General features: G+C 35.4%; 3 protein-coding genes across 9 annotated transcripts in view; all 3 read left to right on the plus strand.

Moving 5' to 3' along the window:
• The window catches only part of pde4ca (phosphodiesterase 4C, cAMP-specific a), a 46,911-nt gene extending 43,384 nt beyond the window's left edge, over positions 1–3,527 (plus strand). For all 6 annotated transcript variants that reach the window (XM_058753131.1, XM_058753123.1, XM_058753150.1 and 3 more), the window contains one exon: positions 1,078–3,527. In XM_058753131.1, coding sequence (XP_058609114.1) covers positions 1,078–1,569 — 492 coding nt within the window. In that variant the 3' untranslated portion in view covers positions 1,570–3,527. The remainder of the gene's footprint in view (positions 1–1,077) is intronic.
• Positions 3,528–4,412: 885 nt separating this feature from the next.
• Positions 4,413–11,931, plus strand: rab3aa (RAB3A, member RAS oncogene family, a). Of its 2 annotated transcripts, XM_058762391.1 has the most exons (6): positions 4,449–4,538; positions 5,826–5,883; positions 9,183–9,410; positions 9,538–9,656; positions 11,272–11,396; positions 11,518–11,931. In XM_058762391.1, exons 3-6 carry the CDS (start codon positions 9,183–9,185, stop codon positions 11,706–11,708), a joined length of 663 nt encoding a protein of 220 aa, XP_058618374.1. In that variant the 5' UTR covers positions 4,449–4,538; positions 5,826–5,883; the 3' UTR covers positions 11,709–11,931. The 2 variants fall into 2 exon arrangements, with proteins under 2 accessions (XP_058618380.1, XP_058618374.1); XM_058762397.1 differs by lacking the exon at positions 5,826–5,883 and having other exon boundaries at positions 4,413–4,538.
• A 2,381-nt stretch (positions 11,932–14,312) lies between these two features.
• Positions 14,313–15,577, plus strand: LOC131532455 (zinc finger protein ZIC 4). Its single transcript, XM_058764133.1, has 3 exons — positions 14,313–14,566; positions 14,644–14,807; positions 14,971–15,577. Exons 1-3 carry the CDS (start codon positions 14,332–14,334, stop codon positions 15,055–15,057), a joined length of 486 nt encoding a protein of 161 aa, XP_058620116.1. The 5' UTR covers positions 14,313–14,331; the 3' UTR covers positions 15,058–15,577.
• The last annotated feature ends 4,125 nt before the right edge of the window (positions 15,578–19,702 follow it).

The following is a 19,702-nucleotide window of genomic DNA, read 5'->3' on the forward strand; positions in this document are numbered from 1 at the left end:
GGACTTTGGGCCTCATTTAGAATATAGTTTTATAATATAATATAATAAATCAGTGTTATAAATGAACAAAAACTAAAAGCTGAAATAAAATAGAAATATTAGATGAAAAAAGTTAAACATGAAAAACCTAAACGTCAATTAGAAAAGTTGGCAACTAACTAAATCAATTTAAGTTGAAGTATTAAAGCTATTAAAATGATATATAATTAAACGTATATCATTTAAAATTAAAACTGAAATAATACATTCAAGCAAATGTTGAAAAATAAAATAAATAATAAATAAAAAAAATAAAATAATAAAAATAACAAAACCATATGAAAATTCCTAAATCTAAAACTAAAATAAAAAGATTATTCTAAATAATAACATATATGTGACCCTGGACCACAAAACCAGTCATAAGTAGCACGGGTATATTTGTAGCAATTGCCAACAATACATTGTATGGGTCAAAATTATCGAGTTGTCTTTTATGCCAAAAATCATTAGGATATTAAGTAAAGATCATGTTCGATAAAGATATTTTGTAAATTTCCTACCGTAAATAGTATATATATATATATATATATATATAGTATATAATTAATACTAAAATAGCTGATTTCAGACTCTGGAGCACCATATTAAAAATATATGCATGTACTCATATATACAGTATACACAAATAGAGTAATATTATATAGTGACAACACATTTTACAAAATTGTATGGATATATATATATATACTAATCTTTCTTTATTAATCATTTCTGTTTCTAATCATTTCTAATAATAATGAGTCATTATATACAGATAAAATTGGATTAAAAATTTATAGATATTGATATTATATAATTATGTAAAATGTGTATTATAAAAATACAATAAATATATTATTATATAAAATACAACAAAAATAACTTATCATTGTTATAATTTTTAAAACATTATATATATATACAGACATACTATTTATTTTAACTATTTTAACAGCCTTACATAAGTAACACTTGTACACATTTATTAGTGTTTAAATCCACTGTTGTAGAATGACAATACAAACTCATATTAACTGCTCATTATTCGTCCATCAGGTGGGCTTTATTGACTACATCGTGCACCCACTATGGGAGACCTGGGCGGATCTGGTTCATCCTGATGCCCAGGAGATTCTCGACACACTGGAAGACAACCGTGAGTGGTACCAGAGCATGATCCCCCACAGTCCCACCTCCACCCCCGAGGATAAGGGCGGTGTGGTTGGGATGGGAGCGATGGGTGGAGGCATCGCCTCAACGGGGGAGAAGTTCCAGTTCGAACTGACCTTAGAGGAGGAAGGGGAGTCTGACGTCGAGAGTCCCGTGGATGAAGAGTTCACTTCCACCACACAGGATTCCTCCAGGACAGATCCAGAAGGCAAACATCCGTCTTCGGCTCCACGCACACAGCAAGCCAACCTGACCACTCGCTCCCCCGGCTGCAGGACAATGTCTTTTAAGATGGGCGAGCCGCCAGACAGTGAAGATGAAGATAGAGAACTTGACCAAGAAGGGAAAAGCGTGTCTTGCCTGCGTCTGGGAACATAACACTAGTGCACTTTTTCAATGAGTTCTTTTTTCTTCTTTCATACCTCTTCCTCACCACCTCCCTATCCCCCTCCATCCCATTCTTAGCTTCCTCGGGTGGAGGCGACGCAGTGCAGGAGAGCAAAGGAGAGGTAGGAAAGCTTCCACAGGACGTTTTTATACAGTAGTCACCTTGCACTGGAGAAAGCTCCTACTCTACGGACTGTCAAAGCGTGAAGCTTTCTTAAAAAGTTCTCGGTCTCGTGACTTCGGGATGCCGTTCGGCTTTACCGTCAAGCGTAAAACTGCCAGTGTGTTATGGACTGAGAGGAAACGTCCTCAAGTGTCTTCCTGTGACATCCCAAGTTTAAAGTTAACGAACAAGTGGAGCCTTCCGAACATATTGATCGATAAACAGGACACTTTTTATGTGAGACGTATGTGCACTAAAATGTTTTTAAAAAGATACACTGTTGACTTAAAGCTGGTCTATTAATAGCTGAACAGAACAACCTAACCTTAACACAACAGAACATCTCAGGATTCAAAGAAACGATTGCTTTCATGTAGCAAACAGCTTGAGGGTACCCACATAGTGACCGCCGTCTTCCTTGGATCACTATAAAATCTGTAGACTGAAGTCGAGCCATGATTGTGATCTTTTCTATTAGTATGTGACGCCACCTAGTGCTTAATAGTGGAACTGGAGCCACGTTTATAGGATTTACCACTCCAGCCAAACACAGTGGCTCTGTATTGTTGTTCCTTTGCACAGATTATACTCATCTGACCGTTTTAACTTAAAAACCCTTCTCACCTTTGTTTGTAGGAATGCTGATTTCATTTAAGGCATTCACATGGTTTACATATACTTCTCGTTTATTTTTCTATTCTGCTTCATCCAAAGCATGAGCGTAAGCATTATTACATTGTACGTCACGGTTTTAAAACGGCTTGCTTCTGATATTCTAGGTAGCACTTTAGAAGATATCTTTGTCTTTGCCAAACGTAGCTCCATCAGTAAGGGCTGGAGTCATTCTTAACATATAGAAGACTAGTATTCACCGTGATCTGCAGGGTAACCAGCATGTGTACGCACCCTGTATGTACATTGGTCTCTGGAAGGCTGGGCTAGCTTGGAAACCCACATTAGCTGTATAGGAAGTGATCGGTGTCCTTAAACCACATGTGTACTTTCTCTCTCTTTCTGTGCTGGTCACACTGAAAAATATGAGGTATCTTAACATCTTTACAAATGTATGATGTCTAAATAAAAGTTCTAAAACGAGAGCTGCGCGCTACAAGATAACACGTAAAGCCAAAGTTCGTTTTCTGTGCCAGACCTTTTGTGTTCTTTGGTTTTTGGTGATTGATCAGTGCTCTGCTCTTCACAGGGACATAGCCAATGACAGTACAAGTGCCAAGCAAGCATGATCCATGCTGTACTGTAATTTCCATGTTGCCACTGGCTAATTTCCATCAATGACATCTACTACTGTCAGTAACATACTGATTTGAGCATTTAGTTTTCTTTTATTTCATTGTTCAAAACTGTCGATTTGTCAAGCTGAAATTTTATTTAAGAGTATTCATGATTAATAAGTCTTTCTGACTCAGTGTGCTCATTGTAAGTCAGATTATTTGTGTCCTTTTTATACCATGGTATGAATTTTAATATTGGATACAGTGAATCTTTGTATGTAAGTGGATTACAGTAAATGGGGCTTTTAATTATTGGCTGTATGTTCATCTTAATGTCAGTCTGTGCTCTTTATAGCAATGTTTCATGTGGTGAGAGAAATGCTGAGTGGCCATGCAAAGTTTCGACAGATTGTATGCACACAGCACACCTCTGTTTGGTATTTTTCTGTCGCAGATCTGACAATCCCAACAGTACTGTTTATCACTACAACGCTGTTACTAATGTTGCTGTGATCGTTTCCTGTTCCCAATGCCAATAAACAAAGAAATATTAGTAAGCTGGACTCATTTGTGTTATATCGAAACCTATTTCCACAATATAGGCTATATTAAAAAATGCTTTGGTAAATTATAAGATAATAAAAAAAAATGGAATTGGACAAAGAGTTGAAATAATGATATAAATCATAATTATGACATATAAAGTTGAATTTATTATATAAAAAGTTAATTTGTGGCAAAAAACATGATATTAAAAGTTCAAAAAATTACATGTTATAATTATGACAAAAGTCGAAATTATGACTGTCTCAACATCTCTGTTGTTATAATTTTGACTGTCATTATTTTGATTGTGTCACAATCATAATTAGTACAGTATGTCATTATTTTGACTATTTATGTTTGACTTTATATGGTATTTATGGCTTATAATTTCTCATAAGTATGACTAATCAAAGTTTTTGTCAATTTTTTTAATCTTACAAATATTACTTTATTTCAGAATTATTACTGAGTCATGATTTCGTCATAATTTTAGCTGCGATTTTTAATTTCATAAAGATCTAATCTCATTTTAGTATGTATGACTTATTATTGGACTTTTAGATCATAATTTCTCATGTCTTAGTTAAGATTTTTAATCTTATAAATTATAATATATATAATTATAATCTTTAAATATATATATGTATATGTGTGTGTGTGTGTGTATATATAATTATGACTTTTTAACTAATTTTATTGAAATTCTGAAATGTAAGAAATTATGACTTGAAATTATGAAAAGGGCCTCCACAGCATTAAATTAAAATACCTCAAACACGCACACACAAAAAGAAAAAAAAGAAAACTCGTTGCAAAGAAAAATGTTCTCGTTGCTTCATGCATCATTCTAGAAGACCGCTAAGTCGCTAAGGTGACCGATCGAACGTGTAATTGGCTCATCCGCATGTCAGTTATTGTTTAGCCCCGCCCCCAGCTGGCTCCCGTCGAGTGACGAAAGCAAGAGCGCAGGTGCACAAGCTGGGAACTGCATCCAAACCACACCAAATAAACCTCCTGTTAAGGTAAGCTGCGCTTTCTCTGGCAACATCTTGCATTTATTTCGAAATGACAAAGTCGCCGCATAGAAACGTCAGGAAATCAATGGTTTAGATTTAAAAACAGCGTAACCTTCATTTGACATCGCTAACTGGGATGGATCGTAAACAGCCTCTGCTGTAATCCATCGCTGCATGCTACAAACTAACGTGTCAACTGGCTTTTGACACTCAGCACATTGTCGCCGGCAGTTATGATGAATGCTGTCTGTTTGATCGATGGGATGTTAGTCACTCACTGACCCGAATAAAAATGGAAATCAGTCCGTGTGTTAAGCGGATAGATGCTAACCGGAGCTCAACTGACTTAACCACTATCAGCCATACAGCAGTCTCGCTCTCACAGGCTGCCATTTATTTTAAACGTATCGATTGGACAATTAGCTCGTAAACGTAGCAGCACTTCTCATACGCAAAGGTTTCTTGCTCTAATCTTGTACGCCTAGCCTGAGCCATATGCTTGAATTAAGCCTCGATGTGAGCCTGGCTGCTCAGGTGGCCTGACAAATAACAGACTAAACAGAGCAGGAATAAACATTCAGGGGCTGGTTTGTCTCTGTATGGGAAAGAAAGAACCCCCTTGGTCTTCCATGATAAAATGGGAATATTAGAATAAGCTTCCTCTGATATTGTTGGTGTGCTAAGGTCCTGGGCTAAGCATAGGGTTTAGCCGGCACAAAACCTTTAAAATCCCTGGCTACACGGACTGCCTAGCTCAGTCCATAAGGATACAGGGAAAGTGCAGGTTACACCCTCTATTCACTTTGAATTTGTGTTGTAATTCAGCAAACAGGCTGTGAATAAGAAAACATATTTGTTTCAACACATTGCCAGGAACCGTTTCTGACACCATTGTCCGTTGAACATTGTACTGTATAAAAATAATCAGCCTTGTACTGTAGTTACTGTATGTCAGTTTTTTTATCTGATTGCTTCTACAGTGAATGTCTGGAGAATACATAACGGACTGTAGTCACTCATGACATGATTCGGTTCCTTGGAAAAGACTCATTATACTAGTTATTTGTTACAAACAGTGTTATTTATGTGCAGTAGTATGTAGATGAATTTGGCTGTTATTGGTCACTGTGTTCACTAAAATAACTTTAAATAAATTGTGTGGCATTGCAAAACCACCAGTTTTTTATTTTTAATTTACTTGGTTTTATACATAGCAACTGTCTAAATCCTTTTCCTTTTAATTAATTATGTTTGTTGCATCTGTTAATTTCTCTATCCACATGAATAACAAAGGCTATTTCCCAAACCTCTACTATTCCTTGCTTAGATACCAGAGATAATCATCCCAAAAGTTAGTGATATTTTAACCCTTCATAGGACTAGTTGTGCATTTACAGCTTAAAAAATAATTGACTTTATATTTGTCCTCTGGTTGTTGTATGGATCACATCTTTCAAACTGGCATACAATAATGTACCCAAATGCCTGACTTCCACAACAACCTATTCTTCATCACTGCCCTCACCCTCATTGCTTCTATCCTCCTTGGTCCTCAACAACTTGTTTTATTACTACAACCTGATTTTCTGATGCACTCGTATCACTATCATCAATACGTTCTGAAATAAGTACAGATTTGTCTCTCCATCTTCCAAAAATCTTACAAAAATGAACCTAAAACACATGCATAAAGGCTATTATACTGCCTGCCAAAGCTGGTCAATAGAGCCAGCTACACCAAATATGCATCACATAATAGGACTTTGTCAGTTATGCATGACGCTCAGATTTGTTGGTCTCTGAGTTATTGTTTTTATAAAAGTGCATTAAAAATGACAAAAAACACATTTGGATGTACAATTTTATATATATATATATATATTTTTTATAACTTGAATTTATATGTATTTTCTAGTCTAATGTGACCTAACATGTGCTAATGTCTCCTTTACTACTTAGTTACCAAAAATGTGAAGCACATGGTAAATACATTTTTATTTTACTGGTTGAAGGGGATGTCATTTGACATCACAAAAAGAAATTTTTTTTGGTTGAACATTAATATTGTATTTTAAATGCAATTTTCTTAGCATCATTTATAAATGACGATATCCCACAGAGGTTTAACTTATAATGCATTTATAAAAAAATAAAAAAATAAAAAAACTGCACAAATAAAAGAAGTTTCACACTATACTTAGCTGGGTATCCTCTAAAAAGATGTAGGACCGAGACTTGAACCCTTCCCATTATTAATTTACTGTCAAAATGCAAAATTGAGCCATCTTCATAATTCCTTTTTTTCTTCAATTCTAAGTCCAAGGAACAAGAATGTGCAAAACAGCATATGTACAGTATGTGTAACCTGAAATATAATGTACAGGTGGTGGTCATATAATTAGAATATCATCAATATCAAAAAGTTGATTTATTTCACTAATTCCATTCAAAAAGTGAAACTTGTATATTATATTCATTCATTACACACAGACTGATATATTTCAGATGTTTATTTCTTTTAATTTTGATGATTAGAGCTTACAGCTCATGAAAGTCAAAAATCAGTATCTCAAAATATTAGAATATTACTTAAGACCAATACAAAGAAAGGATTTTTAGAAATCTTGGCCAACTGAAAAGTATGAGCATGTACAGCACTCAATACTTAGTTGGGGCTCCTTTTGCCTGAATTACTGCAGCAATGCGGCGTGGCATGGAGTCGATCAGTCTGTGGCACTGCTCAGGTGTTATGAGAGCCCAGGTTGCTCTGATAGTGGCCTTCAGCTCTTCTGCATTGTTGGGTCTGGTGTCTCTCATCTTCCTCTTGACAATACCCCATAGATTCTCTATGGGGTTCAGGTCAGGCGAGTTTGCTGGCCAATCAAGCACAGTAACACTATGGTCTTTGAACCAGCTTTTGGTACCTTTGGCAGTGTGGGCAGGTGCCAAGTCCTGCTGGAAAATGAAATCAGCATCTCCATAAAGCTTGTCAACAGAAGGAAGCATGAAGTGCTCTAAAATTTCCTGGTAGATGGCTGCGTTGACTGTGGACATCAGAAAACACAGTGGACCAACACCAGCAGATGACATGGCAGCCCAAATCATCACAGACTGTGGAAACTTCACACTGGACTTCAAGCAACATGGATTCTGTGCCTCTCCACTCTTCCTTCAGACTCTGGGACCTTGATTTCCAATGTAAAATTTACTTTCATCTGAAAAGAGGACTTTGGACCACTGAGCAACAGTCCAGCTCTTTTTCTCCACAGCCCAGGTAAGATGCTTCTGACGTTGTCTCTGGTTCAGAAGTGGCTTCGTAGCCCTTTTCCTGAAGACGTCTGAGCGTGGTGACTCTTGATGCACTGACTCCAGCTTCAGTTCACTCCTTGTGAAGCTCTCCCAAGTGTTTGAATCGGCTTTGCTTGACTGTATTCTCAAGCTTGCGGTCATCCCTGCTGCTTGTGCACCTTTTCCTACCCAAATTCTTCCTTCCAGTCAACTTTGCATTTAATATGCTTTGATACAGCACTCTGTAAACAGCCACACCTTTCAGTAATGACCTTCTGTTACTTACCCTCTTTGTGGAGGGTGTCAATGTTCGTCTTTTGGATCATTGCCAAGTCAGCAGTCTTCCCCATTATTGTGGTTTCAAAGAACAAGAGATACCCAGAATTTATACTGTAGGGATGGTCATTTATTCAAACTCAAATGTAAATATTCTAATATTTTGAGATACTGATTTTTAATCATCAAAATGAAAAGAAATAAACATTTGAAATATATCAGTCTGTGTGTAATGAATGAATATAATATACAAGTTTCACTTTTTGAATGGAATTAGTGAAATAAATCAACTTTTTGAAGATATTCTAATTATATGACCAGCACCTGTATATATAGGTCAGTTTTTGATAAATCATCTCCCTTGGCTTCATGTGATAGTAAAGTGTCCACTGAATGACCACTTCAGAATCTCGGCGAAAGTAGTAGGTCATATTAGGTCAAAAACAATACATTTTGGCATAATACTCTTTTCACATAGCCTACTGTTTTTGCCTTCTATATACTGTGGAAGTAGGCATATTCAGTCGCAGTGTACTAATACATAGAGATAATCACTTAAAAAAGTTAAAAATGGAAAATTAATAATGGTCAAGCAACCTCATTTGTACCACTTGAGATGAACTGATGCAAATATGTCATGTTATGGAAATAAAATGTTGTCTGAAAAGTTTTTAAAAAGTTGGCATGAAAAGAAAAAGCACCTTATCTGTTTTCTAAATCCATGTTATAGATCTTATTATGAAGATTTCATCCATGCATATGTTTAATTTTCTAAAAATCTTACGACCTTGTAATGTTTAATCAAAATATCATAACCGAACCTTCCGGTGAAAACGTCAGACTTCTCTTTGGTGACACATGCAGGACTTCTCCAGTCATTTAATCTGTTTAAATCACGTCCCTCTAAGCTCATGTTCACTTTTGCACTTTTGAGTGCAACACCCACATCTTAAAACCCACTCAACAACCAGTGCAAGTCTTTCCCTACATTTTGCAATAATCCATTGCGCTTGAATATACGCCACAATATGGAAGAAAAGATCCATCGCAATTCTATGAATCACCTTCTTTGTTTTATTGTTGCAGATGGCCTCAGCAAATGACGCTCGATATGGACAAAAAGAGTCTACGGATCAGAACTTTGACTACATGTTTAAGATACTGATCATTGGTAACAGCAGCGTCGGCAAAACCAGTTTCCTGTTCCGCTATGCTGATGACTCCTTCACACCCGCTTTCGTCAGCACTGTCGGCATAGACTTCAAAGTGAAGACCATCTACCGGAACGACAAGAGGATAAAGCTCCAAATATGGGTGAGGAGTTCCTTATCGTTTGCATTTTTTCTTTCCGCTTCCAAGTCTTGAGTTTTGTGTTAAAGTAAGAAGTGTTTTATTATTTTAACCAACAAGACATTTTCACTCCAACTTATGTATATTTCAGGACACTGCTGGGCAGGAGAGGTACAGGACCATCACCACAGCATACTATCGTGGAGCAATGGGCTTCATTCTGATGTATGACATCACCAACGAGGATTCCTTTAATGCCGTTCAGGACTGGTACGAGAGTGCTTGTTGTTGTCTGTGGCTCATAAAATTGACACATTTACAAAGATGCGACCTAGTTTCTGTCAAAACACAGACTGTCCTGAGAGCATGCGCTATATTTTTCAACAGCCAGGTGCGATGTGATATGATTCCAGCAACAAGTAATTTATCCACACTAAACATGAAATTGCTACACAACATGACACAATCTCATCGGTCAAAAATCGGCACAAAATGAAACTTCACCCTATATTCTAAATGCGTTTTATTGAGCTTCTTGTAAACAATGCAATGAAAATGACAAATCATTTAGTCCTACTTAAACCCGCCCCTCCACAATAAGCTGCAAGCTTCAATTCAGTTCATCTTCCTCCATTGTGCAACGCCCACATCTGCAAATCCACCGAACAACCGATGGATATAGAGCCAAGTCCCCATCCTACATTTTTGTTTTTTTTGATAATTAGTTACACTCAGATGTACATCACAGTACAGAAGAAGAGATCTGTTGCTATATCCATTTAATCCAGACTTGAATATATTGCTGTGTGGAGTGGGATTTCGGACCAGTAGGTTTTCAGGATGGGCAGGGCTTACTGGCACAGTGTCACAGAAATAAAACCAATCGACAATAAACTACTGCTGCCGCTTTCAGTGGTTACAGCTGGTTTGGACAAAAACTCTTTACGTGGAAGTGAATCTTTTTATTAATTTTTTTTTTTTGTGTGTGTGTGTCTCTATATATAGTGTGTGTGTGTGTGTATATGTATATGTATGTTTGTGTGTGTGTGTGTGTGTATATGTATGTATGTGTTTGTGTGTGTGTGTGTGTGTGTGTGTGTGTGTGTGTGTGTGTGTATATATATATATATATATATATATATATATATATGTGTATATATATATATATATATATATATATACGGTATATAAATATAAATTAAACGATTAATCAGTCGTTCAATATCCACTATATAAAAGTTTTTGTTTACATAACGTGTCTGTATACTGTGTATATTTATTATGTATATATAAATACAAACACATGCATGTATATATTTATGAAAAATATGTTGTTTATATATAAAGTATATTTATATGTAATATAAAATATAAGAATATAAATATATACATGTAAATATTTTTACAAATATTTACTGTATGTGTGTATTTATATATACATAATAAATATACATAGTACACATACATATATTATGTAAACAAAACCTTTATTTTGGATGCAATTAATCGTTTGACAGCATTAATATATATATTATATTTATATTATTGACAAAATATGCATTAAATATATGGCAAATGTCATCACAACCTGCTATTCTTAACATACATAAAGTTAAATGAATAAAAATAGGTAAACCATAAATGGAAGTAAATCTTTACCACCGGATACAGTGTCAAAAGCATTTAGCCTATTAAAAGTAACTTCTCATTATCTTGTATTTTAATAATTTATTTTATTATTATTATTATTGATATCTAATTACAAATATTTAATTTATTTTTAATTATTAAAGGTCTTTTTAACATGTTTATATATCAATTTGAATTACAGTAGCATCTAGGCTGTTCAAATGCTTTTTCTTAATGACTCGTTTACTGCTCTTAGGTCCACACAGATTAAGACATATTCATGGGACAATGCTCAAGTGCTGCTGGTGGGAAATAAGTGTGACATGGAAGACGAGAGAGTGGTTGCTTCAGAGAGAGGAAGACAGCTGTCTGAACAGCTAGGTTGGTTTTCCTGAGCAGAATGATTTTTCACTAGAATTTCCTTCATATGCAGGATGTTTTCTCGTAGTTCTTAGTTTAATTTGAATATAATAGTGCCTTTTGCCTCTTTTGACTGTCACAGGCTTTGAGTACTTTGAGGCCAGTGCCAAGGACAACATTAACGTGAAGCAGGCATTTGAGCGACTGGTGGACATAATCTGTGAGAGGATGGCAGAGAACCCGGAGTCGGCGGATCCGTCCACCGTGGGAAACAGACAGGGCCCTCAGCTCAGTGAGCAGCCGCAGCGCTCCCACAAAGACTGTGCTTGCTAAGGGTCGCTCTCAACCTCTCCACCATTCCCAGCAGATTGAACAATGGACACTCTAGGAAAGAAGGCTTTGGTAAGAGAAGAGCTGATGGGATGCAGCTGTCCCTTTTGTGAGATTGACATGCATTTTTGCTTCTCTTATATTAATATTGGTAACCAGTGCTCCTCTCATCTCTTAAGAATTTGAATAATTTAATATCTTTTTGACTTTGGGGGGTCAAATTAATTCCAACGTGAAATTGGGTGAATCACATTTTGTTTTAGTACACTGTCTGCTAAAACATTCTTCTAAATGTTGTTAAATGTTCATGAGCATTTCTTAGGTATGTTTTTGAATTCATCAACTTCAAATTCACACAAATATCCTTAATGCATTGCTAGGAGATATTTTATTATTTCCTAAACAGAAAAATATACATTTGGGACCAGATTGTTATGTGGAAACCATCAGCATAAAGGCTCATCCCAAGATGGAACGTTTGAATGAATCCAGAGCTTGAATTATTTCGCTGTTCATTTTTAAATTAAAGAGTGAAAACGAAATGCACACTAATTAATTTGCTCCCTATTATTTTTTAAATAACAGCAGGTGTATTTTGTAAAACATATATTATATAAGCAAAAACGGTATATGTGTGATAATAGATGTAATTAGGAAAAATAATTATGATGTGCTTAATTGCTTCTTGTTTTGTAATATGAAGGAATTAATGAATTTAAGTGTATTTTCAGTTACTTGTTCTGCTTTTACTCCGGTTCCTACATACAGGTGGTCTCAAACTCCTCATTTTACCATAAAGAAAGTGTGTGAGTGTGTGTGCATGTTAGTATGCCATCCTAATATATTGCAGATGTTTAGTTTTTACAAGCATAGATGAGGATTTCTGCTGTTCTGTGGGCTGAAAACAATAAAAGCTTTAATGAAAAGAGAAACTAAATCAAAGAATAGCAGCTAATGGGACAAGACTGTATTAATATTAAAACAAAATGCATTGTGATTTGCTTGAAGTTCTCATTTAGGCATTGGAAACAAATACTATATGCACCACTCATTGATCACTAGAGTATTAACATATGTTAATGCACACAATAATGTTAATTTAGTTGTAATTAGGTATGTTAATTTACTGCTTTATTTATTGCTTATTTATTTACATGCATTTTGTTGGTGTATGTGTTCTGCTGCGTTAGATTAAGAGGGCTACCGCTATACTTATAGAACATCTGAAATGTCTCGCTTTTATAAATCAGAGTTTTAAACACAAAATGCAATGAATGTTTGGAAACATCGTGTCTGCAGAAGTATGTGTTGATTTCCCCTATGCAATTCAGAAGCTTTGTTATACCAAATAGTCACTGGATATGCAGAGATACTGTTTGTAAGGTAATTGACGATTTATACCCTTCATTTAAAACCTTTTTTACAGTCCAACAAATAGCAAACCACTGGGATTTCCTTTTTTATACAGAGAAATTTGACACATTAGTATGCTTTATATGCAGAGTAATCACGGAGTTTTGGTTTTGATACTTTTTTTGTAGTTTTTTTTGTTGTTGTTGTTGGCAGTTCGAGTATTGTTTGTTTTGTAATTGTACAATAGTTCTTCAGTTCCTGCACTATGACATAAGGCATTATCAAAATTACAAAGTGATGTACATCATGCTGCGTTTCACCCTGGGAGATAATGATAAGAATAAACCACTGTATTAGCAACTGATATAAGCAGGACACTCAGTGTCATAAGTTTTATGAGAATCAAGTGACCACTTGCATCTGTTCAATAAAAAGCTATGTTTGAAATCTTTTGTGACTTATTGCTGTCATTGTTGAGCTTCTTATATTGTCTTGACAAAGAGGGGCCTCAAAAAGTTGAGCTGCAAGACTGGATGCAATGCTTGGTTTGCTAGTTTATATTAAAGGTTTATGATGTTGTAAGAAACAATGAAGAGTTTGATGCATACTCTGCGTCTTCAGATTATTTATTTATTATCTGATGGCGGCTGAATGACAAGTACAGATGCTAAATAAAGAGAGTCTGGGGAATTGAAATCATCCACATGTTAAACGTACTGTATAAATCACATCCTCATAGCATAATCTAAACATTTTTTCCGCACGGGTTTATGGATGGACGTTGCAGTGAAGACCTACGGAAACCTGTTACGAATGCTCTGTATTACATTACAACAGTAATTTGTAAAATATGTCTGCGTTTGGTTCGTGCTTTCAGATGTTTATGGATAATCCTGCTGATGTCTATGGCATTTGTGATGGAGGGATGATGGTGTCCCCAGCTATGGATTTTTTGCAATTTAACAGGAGTTTGGTTGAAGTTTCTTGTGGCCAGAATGACTCTTCAATCTGTACAGAGGCGTATTCTTCTGTCATAGATCATGTGTTTTACCAGGAACAACAGGAACTTTGGAATGTGAATGGTTTTACACACTTGAGTCCAACTGAAGAGTTTCACACCACTCAGAATGGACAAATACGAGGAGAAAGGTTTATGTTCAACAGTTCAGACACAGATAGGTCCAGTCTAAACACAAAGTGGTCACAGTTTACCTGCCAGTGGCTGGAGCGATCTGCAGGTGCTCCACAGTGCTGTAAGAAAACCTACTGCACAATGATGGAGCTCATCTCTCATCTGACAGCGGAGCATGTTAATCTGTCAGGACAATCCAGTTACGTTTGTTTGTGGGAAGACTGTTCTCGTCAAAGGAATCCATTCAAGGCCAAGTACAAACTGATCAATCACCTAAGAGTGCACACGGGAGAAAAGCCCTTTCAGTGCTCCTTCGGATGTGGAAGAGCATTTGCACGGGCGGAAAACCTGAAAATTCATGAAAGGACGCATACAGGTAACACTTCAGTTGTTGTTTCTTTTTATTAATGTTGTTGCATGATTGTGTTGAATTTTCTTTTTTTTTTGTTACAGGTGAAAAACCTTTCAGATGCCCTTTTGAGGCCTGTGAAAGGCGTTTTGCAAACAGCAGTGATAAACAAAAGCACATACGTGTCCATGTACCGGAGAAGCAATATATGTGCACACACTGCAATAAATCATATTCTCATGCGAGCTCCCTCAGAAAACACGCAAAGGTAATTAGAATTTAAACATACAGCTCAATTAGAAATAATATAATAGATAAATATATAATGGATAAATGTATAACAGACCTGCATTCTACCATTTCCAAATTTAATAGAAGTGCTTTTACATATCCTGTTTTTTCTGTTCTATCTCTCTTCTTCATCAATGCAGGTCCACCTGCCGGTCGTGGAACCTACTCAGAACTACAATTATGACAGCAGCTATAAAGATCCAAGCCTTTTTCAAATAATATTTTAATGTGTGCCCTAGTGTAAAATTTAGCATTTGTTTTTCATTACCATTTTGGTTAGAAATCAAATCAAGAGTATCAACATGTGAGAATGGTGCTCCACAACTCTAAACTATGAACATAATTATAAAGGTTGTATAATGGAATAGTTTACACAAGAAAAACTATGGAGTTACTTATTATGCAGCAATTAATTTAAATGCTATTATTTAATGATAGCCATGTTAGTGGATCTTGTAAGCTGCATGTCAAAACTGTTACAGCATGATGTGAGATACAGACATATATACTGTAATTTTAACTGTGCAATTTTTTAAACACGCTACGGAAAAAAAACTGTTAATAGGTTTAACAGTAAGTTCCTGTACTATATACAGGGAAAAACTGTAAGAGATCTAACCAGACATTTCATGTCATTTTACAGTAAAATGCTGTTAATTGTACAGTTTTTAGAAGTAAAAAATAACAAATCAATGTATAATTTAGTCAAAAACTGTAAACTGATATTCCCAGAATTCCCTGCATGACACTCCACATTTGAAAGCATTTTGTTTAAATAATCATGTTTTTTAATAGTTTTTGTTATCAGTTATGTACATTTGGGCTTTATGTTACCTCTTCTGTTGTTTAATGAAAGTTTATTGCATTAAGTATCATGTGTGTTACCATGATGGTGTTTTGTGTTTGCATGAATGACTCTGTGCACCTTCTATATATATATATATATATACATACTTCTGCTTGTGGTGAAGCTACTTGTGATGAGCTTTGATTCTTCATGTGGCTTTCTCGCACCTGCATTATTATGGTGCTTGTCAGTATGTTAAAGGTACAAAACAGATTTTTTACTTGTTTACATTCAAATTTCCTTGTTCGCAAATTAGTTTTATACTGTCCATTTTACAGTTTGTTCTGTAAATGTGTTTACAGTTTTTCTATATTTTTTACAAAATTATTCTGGAAACCACAGTGTAGTCATGAAGCATATAAATGTGAAACTAGTTGGTCCAACTGTAGCTTAAACTCTAAACACTAATGTTAAGAATGTTTTACAAAATCATCTCAACATTGTTGTCTTGTAAATGATCGTGTTCAATTGAAGTGTAATAAAACATTAAACACTGCACATTTCAGATTCACTTTTCTTTTCTTTTTTTTTGATCAGTAACAAAATTAAGAGCATTGTAAATGGCACAGCGAAGGGGAAATTGTAGATTCGTAAATGTTAATGTGCCCAGTAGAGGACAGTGTGTTCTCTTCCCCTAGACAGAATAAATCCTCCACACACTGATCTAATGTCTCTGAACAGTAATTGCATTCATTAGAACAGGTTGACTGCCGCTAATCACAGCTAATCCATCTGCAGGTTAAAGTTTGGCCTCTAATATATAATTAGTATAGACTTTACATTTAACTGAAACTGGATTTAAATGGATAATTTAACCAAAACTGAAAATTCCATCAACTTCTGTTCAACACAAAAGATATTGTGAAGAATGTGGGTATAACAGTATTTTTATTTTTGGATGAACTATCCCTTTAAATTTCAATTAATTTTTGGTATAATAATTCAAGTCAAGTCTGCTTTACTTATTTTTATTTTTTAAGTGGTGGCCAAAATGATTAGAACACTAGTATTTTCAGCAGCTAAAATTAGATGGTTTTAAATCAGTTATTTCTATTTTTTGCTGTAGTGCAGGGGTCATCAAACTTGATCCTGGAGGGCCGGTGTCCTGCAGAGTTTAGCTTTTGGAGCAAAACTCTGCAGGACACCGGCCCTCCAGGACTGAACTTGGTGACCCCTGCTGTAGTGTGTCAGTAGGAAATATCAGTTTACATTTCCAAACATTCATTTTGCCATTAATTGTAATAATCCAGTGAGATTTTTGTTTGCACAAGGAGTCTGACAACAGCCAGTGATCCACACAGAGATCTGATCTCATTATCATCCAGTCTGTCTGGAATAACATGAAGAAACTGAGACAGATTAAATCCAGAAGAACTGTTGCAGGGTCTCTAAGATGCTGCAAGAGACCTCCCTGCAAAACTACTGAAAAACTATGCGCAAGTGCACCAAGGGCAAAAGCTGCTTTAAATGCAAAGGATAGTTACATTTAATGTTGATTTAATTTAGTTAATAGAAGTTAGTTGATAAAAAAAAAATCTATTTGTGACCCTGGCTCGGAAAACCAATCATAAGTAGCACGTTATATTTGTAGCAATAGCCATAGTCAAAATGATAAATTTTTCTTTTATGCCAAAAATCATTAGGATATTAAGTAAAGATCATGTTCCATGAAGATATTTTGTACATTTCCTACCGTAAATATATTCAAACTTAATTTTTTATTTGTAATATGCATTGCTAAGAACTTCATTTGGACAACTTTAAAGGCGATTTTCTCAATATTTAGATTTTTTTGCACCCTCATTTTCCAGATTTTCAAATATCTCAGCCAAATATTGTCCTATCCTAACAATACATTAATGGGAAGCTTATATATTCAGCTTTCAGATGATGTATAATTCTCAGTTTTGAAAAATTTACACTTACGTCTGGTTTTGTGGTCCAGGGTCACATTTATGACATTATTTTTCACAGCAACCTAGTTTTACAGCATTTTTACACAAGTGCCTAAAACTTTTAACAGTGCTGCAGTTTTGCAGGTAGGTCTCTTGAAGCATCTTGGAGACGTTGCCACAGTTCTTCTGGATTTAGTCTGTCTCAGTTTGTTCTGTTTCTTCATGTTATTCCAGACAGACTGCATATTGATGAGATCAGATCTCTGTGTGGATCACTGGCTGTTGTCAGACTCCTTGTGCAAACATAAATCTGACACACTACTGCAAAAGATAGAAACGGACTTAAAACCATTTTTTAACTGGTAAAAATACTAGTGTTCTAATCATTTTGGCCACCACTGTATTTTGTGAAGTTGTCCAGTAAGTATAAGGTTTCAAAAATATCAATTTTTAAATGAAATGTGTATTTAATGTTTATTCAATGTGTTTTCACATGTTTAGTTTTAACACGCTGATTGTAGATATTTCATGCTAAAGCTTTATTTTCTGTCAGTTCAAAAAGGGCACATTAAGTGCAGTTGCTATGTAAAAGAGTATATCAACATAATGAAGATTATTTTTCGGAGTGATCCCCAGTGATTCTCATCTGAAGGGTTCTCCCAATGGACCAAACTATCAGAGCTACCTGTCATTTTAATGTGCAGCTGTCAGCAATACCTGCGTCTCTCATTTCCAGCAGTATGACGGGCCTTCAGATGCTCTAATAATGTTCATATGTCCTTCTCATACTTCATTGATTGGTGTTTTCCCTTGAGTGTTTCTTGATTAATATAGCCCCTAAAAACACACTCTACTGTACACTAAATTAGGCTATACTGCTATAAAGTTTGGGTACAGTTTGTTAGAAACTTGAGAGGTAAACCTGTGGACATACAGAGAGCCACATGGTGGCAGAGGTGAGACATTCAATCCTGGCTGGATAGAAATGATCTCAGGTATGTCACCACAGGCATTTTGCCCTTTTTTAATACCATCAATAATAATAATCTAATTTTGAAATAAAAGTAGTTTTTATGGTGCTTAAAGAAAGAACTCTAGATGCCATAACTGTCTGGAAATGGTAAAAATGAAAATAAAATCTCTTAACTCTTTGAAATAAAAAAAGGTATACTCTTTTATTATTGTTATTTTACATTTATGAAAAGGGACATTTTTCATTTAACTTACTCCCCCCCACATATCATTAAGTACATAACATTATAATAATGTAAATTATAACACTGACGTAGTCTGCAGTCAAATGTGCTTCTGTGTGCTGACAAACCTGACAGCCGTGATAATGATCAAAAGACGTAAGTAACCTGTGCAGAAGTAATTGAAGCACTGTTTGAAGCCTCAGGCCCTCTTCCCCACATGGTTTAGACATCCATTAGTGAGCTTGATTTGGTTACAGTAACAGTATCATGAAGGGCTGCTGCACTTACCCGATGATGACTGATGAGTATACGTGATCAAGAGGTCTGGCAGGTCTGGCAGAAGTGTAAATCATAACATCAGATGAACATCATATTGGTTGTAGTACAGTACATTTTGACTTGCCTGAAGTGATAGCCAGCTGCTCAATGGTGGATATTATAAACCTGACTTAAAATAACTAAATAAATAAATAACTCTTCCATCTAGTAAATTATGACTTCAAGTGGTTCTGTTCAGCAGGGCAACATTAAATAAATAGAACAACAAACATTCTGCATGTCTTATCGAGTTCAACACTGGTCAGCTCACAGTGCTCTCACTCCCAAACACAATTCTGCATGACCGACTCCTTGGCTTTGGTGGTTTTCTAATTTTCTCAGAATGAATTATGATAATTCACAATCATTTGGCCTCATGAGACTTAGAATATAAAAATATGTGCTTGTTCTAAAATAGATTTTCCTGGAGGTTCCCTTCTTTGCGTTTTCACATAGATGTTGTTTGACCAAGAAAGTAGTGATTGTAAAACAGAAAAAAATAAACATCAAAGGATAATGTTATAAAGAGTATATGTAAAAAAAATAAAATAAAAAAAATGATCTGAGGCAAATCCTGATCTGTCCATTTAAGTCTCCCGCTTCTGAGTTTTTCTCC

The sequence above is a fragment of the Onychostoma macrolepis genome, chromosome 02 (genome assembly GCF_012432095.1).
Source record: "Onychostoma macrolepis isolate SWU-2019 chromosome 02, ASM1243209v1, whole genome shotgun sequence".
NCBI classification, from domain to species: Eukaryota; Metazoa; Chordata; class Actinopteri; order Cypriniformes; family Cyprinidae; genus Onychostoma; species Onychostoma macrolepis.